Source organism: Echeneis naucrates, chromosome 9 (assembly GCF_900963305.1).
Source record: "Echeneis naucrates chromosome 9, fEcheNa1.1, whole genome shotgun sequence".
Classification (NCBI taxonomy): Eukaryota; Metazoa; Chordata; class Actinopteri; order Carangiformes; family Echeneidae; genus Echeneis; species Echeneis naucrates.
Window position 1 is genome coordinate 15,818,433 of NC_042519.1, and position 21,407 is coordinate 15,839,839.

Sequence of the window (21,407 nt, forward strand, 5' to 3'; positions counted from 1 at the left end):
CGGGGCCTGGCGGCATGGGCTGGTCCTCTTCGCCTCCTGTCCGACACACGCTGTCTGTCAGCGGGGTGTCGGTGTGTGTGTGCGCGCGCGCGCGCGCGCGCGCGTGTGTGTGTGTGTGTGTGTGTGTGTGTGTGTGTGAGAGAGAGAGAGAGGGAGGGAGAGCGAAAGAGAAAGAGAAAGTGTGTGCTTTTTAATCGGGCGCGGTGTCTCTCCTCCTTCAGTCAGTCAGTCAGGATGGCGGCGATCAGGACGCTCAGGAAACTGTGCCAGCAAGCCCAGCACCACGTCTGTAACCTGCACACGTCTGCCCCGAGGTGAGTGCGACCCCCCGGCGGAGAAAGCTCCGACTGAGGCGGCTCTAAGTCAGCTCACTTCTACGGCATGATCGGTGCTGTGTGTGGGTCGGTTCGGTTCGGCTCAATCCGTCCGTGTCCCGTGTGGTCTCACATTGTGTGCACCTTCTGTACGCACCGGGTCGCCCGCGTTATTCGTGTGAGTTTTGAGCTAAATGTCCGCGGCCAGTCTCGGTAGGGCGCCCTCAGCCGTGCACCGGCAGCACTGCGGGCTGGCTGATGAAATCCGTCGGGGCGCTTGCACCCCGTGGCCGAGAGGATCCAGCCGAGACGTGGATCCTCTCGGCCCGAGGTGCTGCATGTCCACACGGGGACACCTCAGCCGTGCGCACTGAAGCGACGAGAAGGTAAATCAGTCAGGGAGCAAAACGTCTCTGCTGCTGCGTCCCGTGCAGAGAGATCATCTGACAAACTCACGTTTTAAAAATCAAAATGTCATGTGGACTTCTGCAGACCCAGAGTCACAGGATGGATCATTTAGAGCAAACCTCAAATAACCAACCATTTATTATGACGTGACTGTGAAAATGAAAATTGTAACTAGAAATATATTAATTTTATTATTATTATTATTTAGAGATAATATGAAGGTTGTTTTATTTATACAGGACATAGTCATTACATAGAAAATTGTACTCTTTATTTTAAAACAACAACAGATGTAACCTGTAGAGTGCACTGAAGAATAAAATAGTTCAAGTGAAACACAAAAACAAAAGAACTTTCTCCTGAGTTGGGCAACAGAAATGTGTGAACGTCTGAAAAGAGAGACCTTCTCCACGATAGACCTGATCTGTATTTACATTCAGGAGGTTAAAGAGCAGTTTCAAATGCTGACACATTTTCTCTGGGACCTGGTACACTGGCCTCTTGGCCTCACTGCATTTTCTGTGATGCTTTTTTGCAAGTTTAATTAGTTTTGGCACAAAGACAGGGTTTGTTACATCACTGTGGATAGCTCATTACTTTTCAGTTGCCAGCAAACTGCTTTCTGCGTTCATTGTTATATAACAAAAAACTATCTGCACCTTTGTTTGGATGCAGCTCAGCCCCGCCTGTGAGATCATTTAGCAAAGGGCTCAGTACATCAGCGCGAGCCAGATCTTTCCTAACACGACAGTTCAAGTGCTGATAAAACATGTGGCTCAGTCATGTGGAGAGGAGCAGGCTCTAATTTTAGAGGCTTGGTTGGTTGGTCCAGGGGAGATGTTTAGGATTGATTACAGGTTTCTGGTGTCAAAGGGCTAAACAAGGAGACTGCATCAAGCTAAAATGTATTTGATAACAAGTCACATAAGTTACAATTGAAGAAATGTTGAGTTACTGTTATTTTGATGTTATTTTAGCCTTTTTCTATTAAATACTGATCGTTTCTCGATTAAACATTAAAAAAGGCAAACATATTGGCTTAGATTTATGTACTAAACAAGGAAATGCTTTATTTAATAGTATTTGTAATACTAATAGTAACAATTAAAAGTAAGGAAAATCATCAGTTGAGAGTTGAAATGACTATTTGTTTTACTCTCTGAATAATGGCAGATGTTGAAGTTGTGAATATTTGAGTTACTGAGTCACCCTGTGTTTTTGTATTTACACCATCTCTCAGGCAGGAGGCAGTGGTTATCTCAGGAAAGAAACTAGCAAAGCAGATTCGAGAGGAGGCCCGGGCTGACGTGGAGAAATGGGTTCTCGCCGGCAACAGGAGACCCCATCTGAGTGTGGTTCTGGTGGGGGACAACCCAGCCAGTCACTCCTACGTCCTAAACAAGACGCGCGCTGCAGCTGATGTCGGTAAGAAAAAAGCATGCACACTCCTCAACATGATGTCACTGCGGAAAGTCCCAAAAGAACAAATGCACTGAATTTCCTTGCTTTCCTTAAACTCCCACAGGAATCTCCAGTGAGACGATTCTCAAGCACTCAGACATCACTGAGGAGGAGTTACTGGAGCTGATCTACAAAGTCAACAGAGACCATCGTGTGGATGGCCTGCTGGTCCAACTGCCTCTGCCAGGTACAGAGTAGGGAGACTATCTTTCAGTTTTGGATATTGTGGATCTATAGCAAGTCTGTTTTTTCTAAATGCTAAAATAATAAAATGTAGAATAAGTCTCAGTTTCTTATCTGTATCTCCAAACTCACCTGTTTTCTGGAAACTCAATGTTTGACATGTAGCGGTCCTCTTTATTTTCTGACAGACCACATCGATGAGCGCACAATCTGTAATGCAGTTTCCCCAGCCAAGGATGTGGACGGCTTCCACGTAGTCAATGTGGGACGCATGTGTCTGGATCAGTCTACCATGCTTCCTGCCACACCCTGGGGAGTCTGGGAAATAATTAAGCGCACAGGTAATGTAAAAGATCACTTATTTGCTCTTAGTCTGGAAACGGCTAAAGAAACTGTTTAAAGTAATTATTTAACTTTTCTTAGGTATTCCTACTCTGGGAAAGAATGTCGTGGTTGCAGGACGCTCCAAGAATGTGGGGATGCCCATTGCCATGCTCCTTCATACAGACGGTCGTCACGAGAGGCCCGGAGGTAGGTAGTGCTGAATGTTTGCATTTGCTGTGTATGATTGTGCAATGTATGGGGAAATAGAGTTAGAGTATACAAACTAACTTAATTTGGTTGCAGGTGATGCCACGGTCACCATTTCTCACCGTTACACTCCAAAGGACCAACTTTGCCAACACACAAAAATCGCAGATATCATTGTGGCTGCTGCAGGTTTGTGTCACATGCCTTAATCAGACTGTGGCTGCAACGTTTGAATCTTATTTCTGTTGGCTAGACTGAATTACTGTCCGAGCTACTAACCGAGCTTTGTTGATGAACCTCTAGGGATCCCAAACCTCATTACTGCGGACATGATCAAAGAGGGAGCAGCTGTGATTGACGTTGGAATAAACAGAGTGCAGGATCCCGTCACTGGGAAGGACAGACTAGTTGGAGATGTGGATTTTGAAGGTAGGAAGCCGACAGTGAACATGACTGCATTTCTGCAGAGGACGGCTTTGTGTCTCAGGTATTTGTTAACGTGAATCTTTTGCTGCCCATATCCAGGCGTGAGACAGAAGGCAGGTTTCATCACTCCAGTGCCTGGAGGTGTGGGACCCATGACCGTGGCCATGCTCATGAAGAACACCATTAAAGCAGCTAAGAATGTTCTGCTGTATCCCCAAGAGAGGATCCGCATGGTAGCTGCATCCTAATGGCCTGGAGCGAATCCCAGCCACAGTGAAACATTCCATCCACTCCAACAGTACCACCAGCCCAGCCACCATCTTTTCTTTTTTTTTTTTATTTGAAGCAACCCGATGAGCTCACCTTGTACATGTACTGGGAAGATGATAGCTTTAAGTGCGCTCCTGCTGGCATCGTTAACCTATCCTGATATAGCCATGTTTCGACTGTTACATTCACTCATGCAGCTGCGTGTTTTATGTAACAGTGCTCACAGTATTTATCTCTTTGCAATTTATTTCTTTGGTATTTGGGAGTTTTGAAGAAAGGTGATGGATTTATTTATTGCCATAAAGTGGTAATATTTAAACATGAATGCAGACATGTTACAGAATTTAACTCAATGCTGGTAAGCAGTTAAGGCAGCGTGACCAGGGACTCTCTGCCTTATCTTTTCCAATTAGTTTAGCCTTATGTGTTAAGAGTGATAAGGGCTAACCTCATCAGGAAGAACTATGTTTATCAGTATACAAGCTTTAAATATTCACAAATGCCTTTGTAAAAACTTTGAATGATAAATTACAAATATGTTCTCATATTGCTGCAGTCCATGTCATCCTTGTCTTGTTCTGAAATGAATCATAATTTTGTGTACTTACTATTTATAGCACCATATTTAGGGTAAACACAAGAAACATGTGCAACAAAAAATGGACCAGACTCATTGACTAACTCCCTTACAACAAACCTTCGCCCTGCCCTATGTGCCCTGAAGATAATATCTAACTAGGCCAGTGAGCAGTGATAGCTAACATGTCTTTGGGGTCATCAGGTGGGAACTTCCTTTCACTGGTGTTTCGACTAGTTAGGCCCGTAACACCTCCAGGAGGCTAGACAGTGATCACTGGCGTCCCAGAGTCACCCCCTAATGCCAGCCATCACCGCTCCTCACATCAGGACAACTATCTCAAACAGCACTACCATCAACTACTTGGACCTCTCACCAACTGCACCAATGCTGCATCGTAATAATTACACTTAATTCCAATGTAGGTGGCTTCTCAAAGACATCATTATAAATATTGATCCCTAGCATCAGTATTAAGTGACCACCTATCACCTTCCTACCTTGTGTACTTGGCATTGCAACTGCATCGTAACGAACTCAACTCTCTACGAGTCCATGGAGTCTCAACATCCTGAATCACAAACTAACTGCATCTTATGAAGCCTATGAAAAGATGATTCCCCTCAGTTATATCATTCCATTCTTTCAACTCTCTGACACAATTTTGTGTGACACTTTGAGTTTTTTTGGGGACAAACCATCTTCCACACACAAAGGTCACCTTCTTTTGATAAGACCTGGTGACCTGGAAAAAACAAATGCTACATTGACACATGCAGACACACACACTAAGACTGAGCAGCAGAAGATCCACTCAACTGATAAAAGGAGAAGAAAAGAATAATGAAATTCACGTAAAAAGGGGTAAAGCAAGTTAGACATTAAAATCTGCCATTAAATTAATTTTAGTACAGTTCAAATGAAACACACAATAATAATATTTCATCAGATTTCAGTGTAAACATTTTTACTAGGTTTATTTGTATTGATGTTTCTTGGCAAATTGGATTTGTTTTAGCTTATTAGCTATATTCAAATTATTATAAAACAACAAATAACACAAACAAACAATTATCATTAAAGAGTTAACAGTAAAAACCGTAGAGGTGATGCAGTAGTTGTTATATTCCATGTAAAATAAAATCCTGTTTCTTCTGCAGTTTATTGACTGAAATAGAAGATGGGCAAACTCTCAGTAGGAACTAGGAACCTTAGTAACGTGTTTCCTGGCGCCGACGGAAGGACATTAAAGACGGACACAGTTGCAGAGACGCTGAAGCCGAAGCTGAGCTGATACTGAACCAACCTTTGGCTGGGTGTTTCTCTGTGGTATCCGGAGATGGGCCGCAGCAGGTCGGCTGACAGAGAGAAGAAGAAGAAGAAACGCAGTCGGTCCTCCTCTTCCTCATCGGCATCTTCTTCCTCCAGCAGCAGCAGCAGCAGGAGTCGGAGCAAATCGACAAAGAAAGACAGACGCAAGAGCCAAGGTCTGTTAAAAAAGTCTGACACGAGCAGCATTTTACAGCAGCAGCGATCCGTGCTAAACTTCTGTTTGTCCCGCAGATGTGAAAACTCAAAAGAACAAGCGAAGAAGAAGCCCCTCTTCTTCATCTTCTTCCTCCTCCTCTTCCTCCTCCTCCTCCTCCTCCTCGTCCAGCGCTGAGAGGGCAAAGAGGAAGAAGAGTAAAACCAAGAAAAAGAAGCTGAAAAAGATGAAGGCAAAGCTTAAGAAACAGAGGAAAAAGGAGAAGAAGAAGAAAGAGAAGCTGAAGAAGAAGGAGAAGAAGAAGGCGGAGGGACAGCAGTCCTCAGGTCCGGCAGAGAGACCGTCTTACCTGGAGGTGTGGCAGAGTGAGGAGGGGGCGGTGGAGCTCGGACCTGGTGAGACAGCCCTGCTGATACATCATTACATGTTACACATTATAGGAAATCCACACCTGGAGAACTTACTCAGTTTAGTTAAACTGGCAGTCAGGTCTGTTTTGTTTTTCTCCTCCTCTGCAGTCATGACAGACGAGCAGAAAGCCAGACTCACCACCAAGAGGCCTCTCACCAAAGAGGAGTACGAGGCCAGGCAGAGTGTGATCCGCAAGGTGGTGGACCCTGAAACGGGCCGGACCAGGTGAGGCACAGCTGGGGGCCGGGTGAGGCAGAGGCGAGTGACACACTGCCATTTCACTGTACAATTTTTTGTCGCTGTGCTTTCCTCTAGATTGGTGAGAGGAGAAGGAGAGATCATAGAGGAGATTGTCAGTCGAGAAAAACACAAAGAGATAAACAAGGTAAAAAAAAAAGAACAAACTTTCAGTCATGACTTGAACATAAATGTGAACTCACCAAATGTATCTAACAGCGAACGTCCTTTCCACCTGCAGCAGGCAACCAAGGGAGACGGGAACGCCTTCCAGCGGAAACTGGGAATGAACAGGTAGAAGAGGAGGCGAGGTAGTTTCACTGAGATGAAGCTGCCTGTCTCCAAAGATCATCCAGGGCATCCTGACGACATGGACTGCTCCACAGCGCCAATGAGTTTTAAAAATGTCCCGCCCATTGTACATTTCTTTGAGTTTAGTAAGTTACTGATGTCTGTTGATTTGCCCTTTTAAACCCGTGATAATCACAGTGGAGCTAAAAAGTGAATTTCATCACGTTGCGTCCACTAAGCTCTTTAGGAGCAGAATTACAACATGACAAATTCGCACAGTGTTTCGGCTGAATGAACAGATTATCCTTAACTGGCTCCCAGCTCAGGATGTCTAAAATTGAGGAGTTCAGTTGGCATGGAAATGGTCTTTGCAGCCAATTCATTTTACATAATGTCTTACTGTGGAACTAAGTAACAAGCTGATTGATAAAGTGCTCACTGTGCTGTGTGACACTACAAACTTTTCCTTCTTTTTGTATTTTGGCTACATATTCAAACACCCACTTGAAGACATGTTCTCACCTTCAAATCACACATCTCGAGTCTCTGAATAAATCTGAATTTGTGTGAAAAGAACAATTAACAGTAAACACTGTAATATGAAGAAACTCGTTGTACTTAAGCTGATGTTATTCCGTATTATTCTTCTTAACATTTGGTGCATGAAAAAAAGGCCCAGGATTACTTAGTTGTTCTTTATATGTTCTTTATACACTGTACATAAAAACACAACAGGTAAAATGAAGTTATCCAAAAACCTACAAGGTACACACCCTGTACAATGAAAATATTTCCCAAGGTATTACATGTGTATATATATGTACAGCTTGCCAATCTGAACTAAATGAGGAGACAGCTTCAGACGCTGATGGATCGGCCAAACACGTCAAACATATTTCATTTCCTTTTAAAGTGAAGACAAGCCACAGCCTTTTGAAAATCTTGCCTTTTCCTATTTCCACATGAAGTCTATTCTTTTGTGGGGAGTGAATTTAAGTGTGGGCCCTGCTGTGGTCACAATGACACAATGGTCAATGTAAGGCAGAATAGGGACATGTAAGGCTTCTGGTAAAGTGTGTGTTAGAATTAAAGTGTCTGCCCGGAGGTGTCAGAGCTTCACAGGTATCTGCATCACTTTGTCTTTACATTCTGTGGATTTTAATATCCAGCTGATCCAGAACTCCAGAAGAGAATATGGTTCTTTTAATAAGTGCATTGCCTGCAGTTACCATGAATGTAGACACACATGCTATAGAAACAGCAGCTCCTTAAGAGCTGTGTGGCTTTTGAAAAAGCAAACGCAAAGGGGCAGCAGCTCAGTATGACCTGTACTGACTGTCCACGTCAGGGCCATACTGTGGTTCCTTTACTCTAGCTGTTTAAGATTTTGTCTACCCTCACTGATATGTGCCGTGGACAAATCTCCTCAGTGCAACAAAATACAATTTAACAGCATCGTGAACTGCAGCCTCAAAAAATCGAATTTTAAACATTTAACATTTCCTAAAGAGTGCTGAAATGGAAACATCATGACAAAAACTAAAACTGAGCATGTGTCCACAGGAGGAAAGCCACTGTCAAATCCCACACTGTGTAAAACGGACGCTGTGTGTGGTTGTGCATCTGTGAAGAGCCAAGACATGCGGAGATATCCTCTGCAGTTTGATATCTGTAGAGGATGTGTCTATTCAACTGATTGTCAATGCACTGTGACATTTCTTCCTCACAATCTGTTTGATCTTGTGACATGGTTTGAGCAATATTGCACACTTCCCCTTATGTTTGAGCCCATATTGGTCCATCACAGTCAGCCCTGTGCGTGTTTTTGTTAGGGACAAATAAAGATCATCTGAATGAATGAATCAGAAATAACAGCCTAAACTAAACCATAGCTCTCTGTCCCTTCATCCGACAGCATATGGTACAGAATTTACAATTCTGACTGTTCTTCCTCTGATGGCGCAGCAGAACAGAGAAAGAGACTTTAACCCAGAAAAGATGATCTAGTAGCACATTCAATGCCTCATTTACAGCTTAGGGATAACCAGAGAGTCCTATCCCAAATTTCCAAAACAGATGATAACAAACACACAATATATGACACAAGATAGCAGTTCGGTTGATACAATTCTGGTCATCTGCGTGATAAAATAAGAAAAATACAATACTGTGCCAGGCAAAGACCTCTTTGACTTTTGGATGCTGCAACTGAAGTTTAAAGGAAAAAAAAAAAAAAAAGCCCCAAAACGAAACCACAATAACTAACGTAATCTTAAAACACATTTTGTTCACAAAATCAATACATTTTAAAATATCTATATATCTTAAATAACAATAATTATCATCGTCAATCAATAAAGTTTATCCTGATTGAGGTGGTGTTTACCCCCAGAGATAAGAAGACACTTGAAACTGGTCTTCAGTGGACCAGATACCAGATCTGCACTGTAATATAACAACTATGTACAAGCCTTGTTAAGGCATTCAACTACATACTTACACAATCTATTCCTCTTTTTTTTTTTTTTAACACAGGAAACCCCAGTCCTTCCCTCTCTTCATGTACAGCATATCAGTTTATACTGTTTACTTTGGCACATTAACCTACAGTAGCAGTTTCTGAGTTGCACACTATATATTTAGGAAGCTACAGCAGTACAGTGTGGTGTCATGTGGTGAAATACAATAAAGCCCCAGAAACAGTTTCAGCTGCAGACATAGTTAAATTGTAATTTTGTAGCTTGTGTTTTATGATAATTGGAGGGTTCTTTGGTCTGAGGGGTGAGTAGAAAACAAGCAGAACTGGACTGTATGGTTTGGTGAAACATCTTTTACTCATAGCACTTATCATGTCAAAAGTCAAAGCAGGAAGCAGCAGATTGTGATCAAATTGGTAATCCTTGGCTTATAACTCAGCAAAACTATTGTTGATAAATGAGAATTATTTCCTTTAAAAAAAAATAAGGAAAAGCTTCATTTAGGCTAATGATTATTTCTGTGTTTGTGGTCACAGCCAGAAAAACAAACACATTCAGTCCAGTTTGACCTGATTCTCAGCTCAGCGCTCAGACTACAAGTTATCGCTGATCATCTGAGCATAAAAAGGACATAGCTTGAAAACCATTACTCAAAAAGTTGTTCTCTATAATAATTGTTGTGCTTACAGTTGCCACAGCAGTCTCCTGCCGTGCAGTATCACAACAATGACCTGATCCAAGCTGTCTGTAACCACTTGGTGTTGTTTGCTGCAGAATACAGCAAACTAAAAGCCTGTTGTAAGAGAAAAATTGACCTTGTATTCAAGACTGGTAAATATTTAACTAACAGTAGAAACGGTCGGGATTCCTACATTATTAGCTAGTTCTGTTTGTGTGCATGTTCCTGCTTCAGGAAGATGCTTCTTGAAATGCCTGCTGAGTTGTGTGTGTTTGATAATAATAAATATAGCCATAGCTTCTGTTCATAAAGGTGAGTGGCATTAGTTTTAATATAAAGAGTGGTTTGTAGCACCTATTATTTTCCTTGTGGTAAATATGCATTTGGTGCAAGCCCACTGTTTTCCACTCTTTCTATGTATCTTAATGTCATGGGTCTATTCTCCAGCACTGTATCCCAAGCGACTCTCCTCCTATTTTGGGCTGAGAACTCCTGGTTCCAGCTTGGTGCTGCTGCTCCGGCCCCAGCAGCTTGCTGTGATGCTCATGCTGCGCTGGACTGCTCCCTGGCTGTGGCTGTAAGGGCGCTCCAGTCGCTCCCGCTCCAACCGTTCGCTATCTGATTGGCTCTGCGTGCGCTCTGGTCTGCTGTGGATGCTGCCTGTGGGGGAGCTGGGAGCTGGCTGGGAGGAGATGGTGCGCAGCAGGTGGTTTCTCTTCCTCAGGAAGTCGCTGTTCGCACCCAGGCCGAAGCTGCCTTTCCGTAGCACCATGCGAGCGCTGCTGGACTTGGCCGGCCGAGAACGATGGTTGTACTCCAGCTGGGACAAATGAGCTGCGTATCCTTCTGTGATGAACTGGTGAGATGAGCAGAACAGACACAGACACGGTCAACCAGGAAGTAAGATAGCTTTTTTTACAACCTGAATAAACATGTTTAATAATGTTTCAGGTGTTTATACTAATCATTCTAATCATACTAATCAAGTATTATTATAAGATGGACAAGCATCACGTTTTTCATTTTATTGTGCCCCAAATTGTACATAAAGTAATCAAATGATACCTGGCATTGGTGCTGCATCTTCTTGGTGGGTCTGCCGACAATGTATATTTGTGAGGGAGGGAGGCCAATGGAAGCGTAGACTGAGATGTCTTTGGTTGATCCATAGCCAGCAAAAATCTTCATGTGAGCCTGGAATCAGTCATATCAAAAAGAGAACTGTTCTGTCCTTGATCTTTATTTTCAAATATATTTCACATAGATGTATTGTATCAACTGTGTTCTCTGATCTACTTCTCTAAAAGAACATTCTCAATATTTATTTGTTCCTCAAAGATCAACACAGCGCATACACAGTCGAAAGTGTGGTCATAAAGTTACACAGAGATCCCCGAGTGCTTCCCCTCCTGCAAATCTGACCTCTGTCAAGGACTTCAGGAAGTTGGCCTTGTGTCTGAGCGGGTCGTGGACCAAGCCATCACAGAAGGAGACAATACCATGAGGGAAGTTGTGCTGAGACAACCAAGCCACCACCCGCTGCTTCTGCATATCTGGACGTCCTGTCACATAGATGATCAAATAGCCTAAATCCTGCCAGTGCCTGCAATGAGTAACAACAGGAAAACGTACCAAGACATGAATAACACCACATGCCTATGTTCCTTTATCTGGAAGAAACTCAAACTTCAAACCAAAGAAGACAAGGCACCTGACAACATCCACAGCTCCTGCCCGCACTTTGGGGTCACTGCCCATGATTGACACACTGGCAGCAAAAGACCCGTCAATACTGAAAACCACAAATTCCGTGCCACGTGGAATAACAGTCAGGTAACTGTCTGCAAATGTGTGGTCACCCCTTGGGGAAAGAAAAACATAAGATACAGCAGGAAGTTATTAAAACAAATATTTCTTGACATTCATCCTGAGGACATAATGATCACAGAAAAGAAATACACAAAGGGCAGCACGGCAGCAAAGTGGTGAACGCTGTTTCCCCACACCAAGAAGATTGCAGGCTTGATTCCAGGGCCTGGGGCCTTTCTGTGTGGAGCTTGCATGGGTTTCCTCCCTCTATCCAAAGACATCATATTTGGGCTAATTGGCGGCTCTAAATTGTCCATAGGTCTGAGTGTAAGTGTGAGTGGTTGTTGGTCTCTGTCTGTCTCTGTGTGTCGGCCTTGTGATGGACTGGTGACCTGTCAGGGTGACCCCGCCCTCACCCAGTGTGAGCTGGGATTGGCTCCAGCGCCAGTAGAAGATGAATGAATGAATGAAGGAATGAAAAAGAAATACAGAAAACGCTTGGTTGAACTCCAGCGACAATCCTTTAGGGTGTGTGTATTGGTGTATAGGAAGTGCCACACTAATCTCACCTGACAACCATTTTAACTGGGTAGACTCCAATGCCCAGACGTTTGTCTTCTGGGATAGTAAAAGTCACTCGGCCACTACTGTTGGTCACCTCAGTGTTAAAGTAAACCCATTCTCCTGATGGAGGCTGGGTCATAATGTGGAGGTCGACCTGGTAGGGAGTGAAAAAACAAACTTGAGCTCGAAAAATTAGCACAACCAAAAATAACACAGACGTCACGGGAAACAGTCTGTGCGTTGTTTGAAGGGCTTACCTTCTCAGCTGCCAAAGTCACCATATCTAAAGGACCATACATGAAACGACCTGTCACAACCTGCTGGTTGTCCTCAGTAAACACAGCGTCATTCACCCGGTGGTTGGCTGTCACATTCTGTTATAGGAGTGAAAGAAAGATACACACTGACATCTACCTTTTCATATTTACCTGAACATTGAACAATTTACTGATGAAAACCAAAGTTCAGGAGCAGGTTTAAAATTAAAATGCAGACCTTAGAAATAAAACAGCCCCCAAATGGCCTGAAACAAGTTTAATTTGAAATCCAATGCCTACCCTGATCTTTACATGAGTCCTCTTGCGGAGCCACTTCTCTCGAGGTTTGGAGGGAGTGAATTCAGACACCTCTTTTCCATCAACCTCCAGGATGCTGGAGTTTTCATGTCTCATGACCTACAGGGGATATTTCGATGAGGACTAAGCCAGGAGGTTACATATTAAAAGAGAAGGGCAGTTATATTTAATGTTTACCCACCTGTCTCAGGAGAAAAGAAACAACATCAGTGGACTCCCAATATGATGCATGGAAGAGGTGTGGTAAAGCCACTGTGGGGAAAGCAGTCAGAGCATCGGGGCAATACAGGGCAAAATCCAGCCGCTTTGTGCCCCACCAACGTGCTGCAACTGTGAAGGGAACAGAGTGAGTATGGAGCAGAGACGCAAAATGAAACTGTCAGTGGGACGTCTGTGATGCCAGGCAGAGGTGCAACACCCCTGAAGCTACAGTAAAAGGATTCTTTCAGTCCTCAACAACAATCATCATTGTTCCCAGCTGTTCGTCAGCTACAGGAGGAAAAGGAAGGGGTTTTTAATTGTTACTTAAAAGAAAATCAAGCACAAGAATTCAGGAACAGAAATAGAGAAATGTGATTTCGTGTTAGTCTCATTTAAGCATTAAAGAAGACTGGATTTAAAAAGAAGAGAAAAGTCAGTCATCAGTGGAAGTCGCAGCCTTAAAACTTAATTCATTCTTCAGTTTTGAAAGGATACAAGTAAAGGGGTGGAAACAGGCATTCTGGAAGAGCAGCAAAGTTTTTTGATTGTGACAGAGTATAGAACAGCACAAGGAAAAGCCCGGCAGCCTCATGCTGATTTCAGAGGTCCCATCCCCTGGAAATATACCTTGCTCCACTTCAGCCTGGGAGTCCAGTGAGACCAGATCAGATATAGCACAGTCCAGGCCTGGTGATTGACAGTTCTCGTAATGGACAGTGGGACTTAGACCCTCAACAGAGTCTGCCTCACCGTCCAGCTCTGCTACTAGATCAGCATCAGGTGATCCGGGGACCTGGCCAGTCTTCGCTTTCTTACGGTACTTAGGAGGACTTTTTAGGAAGAATTTATTTTGTGATGACAGGGCGAGTTGGGACAAAAGACTGAACTTTTTGGATTGGTTAAATTGGCACGATTTGGCTAAAGGGAGAAAAAAAAAAAGACAAAGAAACCATATGAAAAAAATAGACATGCTGGTATGTGTCAGGTTATGATAATGTGAACAGTTGGAAATGTGATGTTGTTGAAGAGAAGTTTGAATGTCAAAACTGAAAAAGAACAGCATTAGTTAAGGTGAGGTAATAGGGTGTGGTACTCTGGTGTTGAAGGAGCAGAATGTTCTTATTAGTTCAGGTGCATCTCCAGCGTTGTATTGTAGGTCCTACATTAGCCATGTTCAGAACAGTAATGGAAAGTACAAATAAATTGTTAAGGGGGAATCAAACAAACAAGAAACAGAATACTGGTTCACTCAGCAAACATTGCAATAGGGAACGGACAATGCAGGAAATGGCTGAGGGAGGCAGGTGTCTACATGCATTACAACATTAGATAAATGCAGCACTCGTTCATTGCATTTACATTTAGACAGTGATAAGAGTAAGACAGACGGTGGAAAGTGGCACTAAGCTTCCTCTTCTTCAGGACTCTGATTGGGATTCTAAACAAGACAAGGACATGATGCCCTTCATAACACACCATTTAGTGCAGGGGGTAAGTTTGGCTAAGCAGAGGTGGCAGGAGGAGCGGGATATGTGTGTGTCTATCTGGCTGCCTAGACTTCTCCAGCTGGAGTGTGAGGTGTGTGGGAAGTCAGAGTAATGGAGTTGAGAGAGAGAGAAAGGACGAGTGAGCAGGAACAAGTGGGAATAATAGAGAAAAGGTGGACTTGAAGGGAGAGTAATAACTAGGTTATGTGTTTGTGTGAGTGGAAGGAAGCGAGAAGGAGACACTGGTTGGTATTGAGAACACTTACTGTTCGCTATGGTGGTGGCAGTGTAACTGTCTGCCATTCCTGAGACCTGGCTGGCAATGCTGACCTCACTGGCCCTCCGCTGGCCCCGGGAGAGGGGGCCCGTTACAGGGGATGAGGGATACGAACTGTCCATGAAGACACCACCATGAGACTGAACAACATCCGCTAGTGAGCCGAAACAACGAGATCCCATTAGACAGAGACACAGGCAAGGGAGGACACATTGATGGGAGGAGGGAAATGGGGGAGTTGGGGCAGCAGGAGAGAAATGTGACAGCAGGCATCATGGTTTCAGGGGAAAACATGAAACCACAAGGCAGCCACATGGTGGCCAAGGTCAGATTTCTGCAACCAACCAAGTGGAAACACAACAACATGAATACATAAAACACTTAGTGGATACAAAATCACAAATGTCCACATCTGTTAGTTTCTATGAAGGCGAGCTTTACCTAATAACCAATGTCATGTAACAACTCTTGAAATAGTGCTACACATTTTATAAAGTCAGATGACCTCTGACTAAGATCACTAAGAGAAACAGAAACATGGTTCAGACTACACTCAGGATTTATCAGTAGGGATCAAAGCACACAGTGCAAACACAACATCAAAAGCAGCACAACTGTCATAATAAATCTCTCGAAATGTGGACGGCTGTAGATATATCCTCTGTCAACTTCCATAATCTGATATTATGAAGTGATGCCGACACACTAAAACCTGCCTTAAAAGCCACAGCACAAACACAAATGCTTGCCTCTTCCAAATGCTGAACGTCACACGAATATATGATGGGAAATACGACACGAGATGCTCATTAGATTTTTTCACAAAATCTAAACAAGATACGAATATAACCAGTTATGGGAAACCAATTCAAAGTAATACAATAACAGATTGGATAGAAGATGAGCAAATGAGGTGCAGTAGATATGCCGGTTTAGTTCATCCTTGTCTGGATGTTTGGAAAACCATGGTTGCAAGTCTAGTTTCTTGCAACAACAGTGATGGGAATACTTGGAGGGAACACGTGGTCAATATATATCTGAGCATCGTGGACATGAGGAGGAGGGATGGAACAAACGCACAACAGAAACAAAATGAGTGGTAGAGGACAAGGGTGCAGATACAGGCAAATGGGAGAGGCTACACACACTCCATAGTGGCGGGTGTGGCTTTGAGGGAGCCCTCCTGCCAGTTTAGCACGGGCACAGGGATGCAGGTCTCACTGATGGTCTCCTGACAGCGAAGGGACAGGGGAAGCCCGCTGTCAAGTAGTAGCTGAGCGTTGCTCTGGACTGTCTCCACTACAGAGGGAGGTGGAGGGGCAGGCGGGGCAGGCGGGGCAGAGGTCAAAGGGGTTTTAGAGGTAGAGCCAGGTGTGCAGGTATGGGGACAGGAGGCCAAGAGAGGAAGAAGGAAAGAAGACAAGGAAAACACAAAAACATATGAAGCAAGAACAACTGAGCATGAGAAAAGAAAGCAGAGTCAAACCCTTAATCAAGCCCACTTATGTGAACCACAGCTTCTTCTTGGTCTAATACTGTCACACACTATCACACTGCAAAAGCCATGACATCTGGTAGCAACTGAAAAATAAGGATAAGCCACAGCTCTTTAATGAAAGCTGTCACTTTTAGAACTCTGACACATCAAAAAACGGGCCTGAAATCATTAAGAGCTGTCATGAAAATAGCTATTTCACATCAGCTATTTCATCCTAGGAAAAAAAATCCCTGCTCACTGGCTACCTTTATAATTTATTGGTCCTTTTTTTGGGGGAGTCATGGACTGAGATTGCGTTTAAAAGGGCAGGGTGAGGATAGAAGACTTATTCTAATCACCAGTCTGAACAGAAACCAGCAGGACTATGGCCACATCTGGATGAATCCACTGCGTCAAAAAAGATGCTGAAGTGGAAAGTGTAGAAAAATTTTTCACTTTGAGACTCAAATCAAAGTGTGCTACTGAAGCATCTCCAAGGCTTGTGCTATTGAAAGCATGCATCCGTGTGAAATGGGACAGTTTCTAAAGTGTATGCAAGTATGATTTCAAGTTAAAAAGAGAAATTAAGATGCATTTTCAATACACCAAATTCTGCATTTGTGTCTGTGCATGTGAATCCAAGTCAGAGCTACACCTGTGACTCAGTGCTGCACTTCATGGTTGGAACTGATATACAGGCTTTCGTGCACCATGAGGCAGAGGGCTCACCCAGTAGGGCGGAGTTTCCATCTCCCAGGGGGAAGCGTTGGTAGCGGGGCACATTGAAAGGAGGCAGAAGGTGAAATTTCCTCTCCAGTAGAGGTTCCAGGCGGGAAGCTGAGGGATCCGCTGGGTGGAACAGGTTATAGACTTGCTGACAGGCAGGACGCAGCTGGGCCACTAGAGGGAGAAAGTGAACCAAAGGCATAAGACAGGAGAGGAAGCGCTGAAGGAAGCGCCTTTATTTCAAATGGGAAAATTATGCAACATCTATCATAAACCCATGGTCTTCAAGCATTTTATCGATAATACCAACTAAATATACATAATTGAAAACTAATTTGAAGGCATCACCTGAGGCAAACCACTTGCAATTTTAGAGACAGGATATTTGACCTGTTTATTTACAACATAAACAGTGGTTGTTATTGATTTTGTTATAGGAAACACTACATTCCTATATATGAAATAGCTTACCATCCAACACAGGAATGACAGTCTTTCTCAGAGCAAGTACCAAGCCCAGTGGTGAGCCAAAGAGGAAAAAGTCTGCCACTTCAAAGTCAAACTTCCCCAGTGAGCCTCCATCTAGCATAGTGCTGCTGCTTGACCGACGAGAAGCTGCATCACTTCGCAAAACACTGGAGTGTAAGCTGAAAGGACAACACAAAGTCAGTTCCTCTCACAGACCTAAAAATAAGACAGTACACATGAAACAGGCAGTGATGTTTGCACACAACACACCTGGACAAGAAGGCCTGGTGTTGTTTTATTGTGTCCAGTTCATAGGTGGAGGAATCACTCCTCTTGCGGGGCAATTGTTTCTTTGTGTCGTCACCTGCACCGGCACGAGGAATGTCGATGTTACTGCGGCTGAGGTGGCGGCTTCCCTCCAGCGTTGGAGAAGATGATCCATGTCCACTGTTGACAATTATGCCAGGAGATAGGAGATCCTGATCCTGTGGGGGGGATTTAAGAATATTTGCTATGAAAAGTTTAAGCTCTTTTATGATAAGTGAAAAATAAGGAATCACTATGGTGCATGTCTCTTGCCTGTACACTGACGACACTGCCCCTCCGACTGCTGTTCTGGCTTTCATTTACTGTCTGATTGCTGCTGCACAAAGCATCAAATCCTAGGATTCCTCCCACACAGTCTCCTATTAGGCAGATCTAGAGAGAGCAGAGAGCAAGAGCAAATAATATGTCTGACACACCACATCCTGAAGGTTCAAGTTGGCTATAGTATTTCCTACACATTCTTCAATTAACAAAAATTAGAAGCTGTGATACAAACAAAATTTTGTGTTAAATGGGTGTTTGTCAATTAGTACAAGTACAAACTTACAAATCGCATAAAAGGTAATACCTAATGAAGACACTAAAGACAAGGCTCAGCTGTGTTACTTTTTTTTTATTGTTAATTGAAAGATCAATAGCTCACTATAAAATAGAAAATTACCAGAAAGGAGAACAGAAATTAACAGTCCCCATAACTTTACAGGACAGTAACTGACCTGGCCAGAAAAGGCAGACCCATCCAGAGACTTGATAAAATCTGCATAAACTTGGTTGGCTCGGAGGATAACAGTGGCCACAGCCTCCTGGTACTGTGGCGCAGATGTCGCCAGAAGAGGCAGAGCTGCCAGTGGGATGTGATCCTGGCTGCTGGACAGACATCCCTCATCATAGCTGTAAGGGCTCAGACTGCCGCAAGAGACAAAAACAGACCAAGTCAAAACCAGGAACATATTTCCAAAACAGCCACGGCGAGGTTTGATGAAATAAAGACAAGAAGCTATTTGCTTGTGTTGGTAAAGGTCCAGGTGCGCCCCCCATCTGGACCTTTACCAACACAAGCAAATAGTGGTCACAGTCAACAAACATAACTATCATTATCTGCAATGTTTGCAACCTGCACGAAAATGTCTCCATGTGTGCTCTTACTTGGACACCAAGGAGAAGGCCTCAGCACAGATGGCAGGGCAGGGCACCAAGCGGATGGCGATGCGTCCCAGCGCAGCGGGGTAGTGAACACGCATGACTGTGTCGAAAGCCGTGCTAATTGTGTTGACGTCTGCCTGCTTGCTGTTCTGGTCCCCACTGCCCGTGTCCAAGATGTTCCCTCCGTGCAGGACCAAAATCAGCACATGGATCTTGGAAGGCTGCAGGCACTGCTGAGACGAGCTCTCCTGAGGAATTAAAAGAAGTGCGATGGGTGGAAACACAGAGAAACAGCTTTTGGAAAATACTCAATAAGTAGAGTATTTACTTCCAAGAAAATTCTCTTCATTAGCACAACCAAAGACAGTTGATAAAAACATGCTTTCGGAGTGTAACGGAACAAATTTATAGATCAGCAATAATGAATTTATGACTGGACATCAAAAGACTTTTATACAATTTGTTAGTCATTGTTTCTGACTATTAGTGTCCATCTCTTCAAACACGGGCCACACAACAAACCATAAAGGGCCATGAGAGGAAACAAAACAGAGCCAAACTGCACTTGACCTGGACAACTGTTCAACCAACAGCAAACACTGACAGTGCTCCCTGAACACAAGACACATTAAGATAAAACAACACAACGCGTAGTTTCGTCTTACACACGCTGATCCAAAACTTCACATTTTTATACAAGCACTGTCTGTACAGTCAACACCACAGCTGCATGAACACAGGAGTCAAACAGAAGGTGGTGAGGTTGAGGAGTACACATGGTTTTGGGTTTGGGCAACAGCAGGGAAAGGGGGCAATAAGCACTGGGTTTGTTCAGGGGGGTCAGAGGTCTTTGTCAAGCTACTGAAGTCCACAGTGCACTGGGACCAAAAGGTTTACTTACTGACGGATGCCTTGTTACCATGATGGTAGGAATGGGATAGCTATCTGCTTGGCAGTTAACACGCATCTGAACACAAGAGGATGGAGAGGCTCAGGGACAAACAGCCCTTCTCATATCCTCTAGAGTCTAAAGCCTAAGACACAAACTACATTTTTATTTCTTGTAAAAGCATAACTTCAGTGAAACAAAGCTTGAAGGAAGGCTTGGGGCCTGAAGGGCATTGTCTGTAGATGGCTCTTCAGGAATATTAATTTCAAATGTGCTTCTGCTTCAAAGGCAGCTGGTTAGGTTTATGTTTTGTACAGAAATACTCAATGGTACCCACACATACCTCATCTAGTCTTTCCTCACTGGTTGTTCTGTCATATTCCACTGTATTTTCCTTAAATAGCTCACCTGAAAACACACAAATACATTCTTAACATCTTAACATCTGGCAGCAGTGTGACTTTCTGCGGTGAAGTGCTCGTGGTCTTCATCATACCAGGAGTCTCCTCTGCATCTGCGGCTTCAATCTTGTCCATGAGGTCATTTGAGTTCCACTTGGTGATTTCCTTGGGAAAAACCTCCTCACCATCTGAGAGGTCCTCTGCACAGGCAACACAAAAGAAAACAAAAACATTTTCAACTTTTCAGCCAAAGCCTGCATGCCATTCAGGGTTTATAAGGTGTAATGACACCGACAGCATAACCGGTTTTCAGTGATTGACAGGGTTGTATGAGTTACTTATTTACTTTTTCAGTTATGTGATGAAACGACCGACCAACATGAAAGACACTATCAATGAATAGATATCCTCTCTCCACTTGAGGTAAAGCCATGCTCACCATGGTGCCTTCAAATACATATTATGCAGAATTTTTCCATGTCTGAAATATAAGTTTTGTTTTGTTTTGTTTCCAATTTTCAAAAAACAAAAACATCCATTTACGAAACCCTTACTTACTGAGAGAAGGTTTGAAACAAGTATGTGTCTTTGAATTTATCTAAAAATATCGGTGGTCTGTGTTATCTACCCACAGACATTAATCTGTGATTTATAAGGCAAGGTTCAGGATCTAAAAAAGAATATCCCCTTTTATCCCATAATTTCTCCCCTGGGACATTTATTGTTTTACTGCCAGCATCTTCTTCTCTGCAATAGAGGAAGCCACCTCCTGTTTGCTTTACTTAGTGTGAGCAAACTAAAATGAATACCTATCATTTTAAATACAAATCTCATGTACTTTCACAGAATAGGATGAATGAATAACAACTCCACAGTGATTTACTTACAGCCATTTTTTTTGTCAAAAAAAAAAAAAAAAAAAAAGATTTAGTCATGAACAGTTTGAGTTATAAGGGGAATGTGTCTGTTGAACATTACTTTTTTGTTATTTAAAACATTTTCAATAATATTAATTAATATTAATATTAATAATTTATTTTCAACTTGTATGATAGTAGAAATGCAGTCTGTGGCTTTTCGGGCATTAAGGATTTGCACTTCAATTTACCTGTAGTAGACACATTTGCCCTGTTATTCATGATCAATAAACTTTATGAAACCAAAGACACCAAATGTGGTGTTTATAATATGTAATCCACATAAAAGATTTTTTTTTTATTCATTTTCAATTCACATGCTCCCACAAACAGAAGGGAAATGTGACAGATCAAAATAAACCTGGTCGTGCATTTTATGTATTTGTGACAGATAT

The 21,407-nt window shown here is 43.1% G+C and overlaps 3 protein-coding genes across 6 annotated transcripts in view; 2 read left to right on the plus strand and 1 right to left on the minus strand.

Annotated features, from left to right (window-relative positions):
• The first annotated feature begins 87 nt into the window (after window positions 1-87).
• mthfd2 (methylenetetrahydrofolate dehydrogenase (NADP+ dependent) 2, methenyltetrahydrofolate cyclohydrolase) lies at window positions 88-4,154 on the plus strand. The gene is made up of 8 exons (XM_029510926.1): window positions 88-314; window positions 1,963-2,147; window positions 2,248-2,370; window positions 2,555-2,707; window positions 2,790-2,897; window positions 2,994-3,086; window positions 3,201-3,326; window positions 3,423-4,154. Exons 1-8 carry the CDS (start codon window positions 235-237, stop codon window positions 3,569-3,571), a joined length of 1,017 nt encoding a protein of 338 aa, XP_029366786.1. The 5' UTR covers window positions 88-234; the 3' UTR covers window positions 3,572-4,154.
• A 1,277-nt stretch (window positions 4,155-5,431) lies between these two features.
• On the plus strand, window positions 5,432-8,471 carry arl6ip4 (ADP-ribosylation factor-like 6 interacting protein 4). Of its 2 annotated transcripts, none has more exons than XM_029510551.1 (5): window positions 5,432-5,657; window positions 5,734-6,051; window positions 6,175-6,292; window positions 6,383-6,452; window positions 6,549-8,471. In XM_029510551.1, exons 1-5 carry the CDS (start codon window positions 5,510-5,512, stop codon window positions 6,600-6,602), a joined length of 708 nt encoding a protein of 235 aa, XP_029366411.1. In that variant the 5' UTR covers window positions 5,432-5,509; the 3' UTR covers window positions 6,603-8,471. The 2 variants fall into 2 exon arrangements, with proteins under 2 accessions (XP_029366411.1, XP_029366410.1); XM_029510550.1 differs by having other exon boundaries at window positions 6,546-8,469.
• A 583-nt stretch (window positions 8,472-9,054) lies between these two features.
• Window positions 9,055-21,407, minus strand: part of LOC115048788 (membrane-associated phosphatidylinositol transfer protein 2-like) — a 36,947-nt gene continuing 24,594 nt past the window's right edge. For 2 of the 3 annotated variants that reach the window (XM_029510543.1, XM_029510541.1), the window contains exons 8-25: window positions 20,191-20,295; window positions 20,038-20,102; window positions 18,809-19,053; window positions 18,379-18,568; window positions 17,915-18,034; window positions 17,606-17,820; window positions 17,339-17,514; window positions 16,871-17,041; window positions 14,654-14,818; window positions 13,528-13,818; window positions 12,881-13,029; window positions 12,682-12,798; window positions 12,382-12,498; window positions 12,130-12,278; window positions 11,463-11,612; window positions 11,174-11,354; window positions 10,817-10,945; window positions 9,055-10,607 (exon numbers count right to left, since the gene is read on the minus strand). In XM_029510543.1, coding sequence (XP_029366403.1) covers window positions 10,224-10,607; window positions 10,817-10,945; window positions 11,174-11,354; window positions 11,463-11,612; window positions 12,130-12,278; window positions 12,382-12,498; window positions 12,682-12,798; window positions 12,881-13,029; window positions 13,528-13,818; window positions 14,654-14,818; window positions 16,871-17,041; window positions 17,339-17,514; window positions 17,606-17,820; window positions 17,915-18,034; window positions 18,379-18,568; window positions 18,809-19,053; window positions 20,038-20,102; window positions 20,191-20,295 — 3,119 coding nt within the window. In that variant the 3' untranslated portion in view covers window positions 9,055-10,223. Of the gene's footprint in view, window positions 10,608-10,816; window positions 10,946-11,173; window positions 11,355-11,462; window positions 11,613-12,129; window positions 12,279-12,381; window positions 12,499-12,681; window positions 12,799-12,880; window positions 13,030-13,527; window positions 13,819-14,653; window positions 14,819-15,885; window positions 15,964-16,870; window positions 17,042-17,338; window positions 17,515-17,605; window positions 17,821-17,914; window positions 18,035-18,378; window positions 18,569-18,808; window positions 19,054-20,037; window positions 20,103-20,190; window positions 20,296-21,407 lie in introns of all 3 variants that reach the window. The other variant, XM_029510540.1, reaches the window with a different exon arrangement.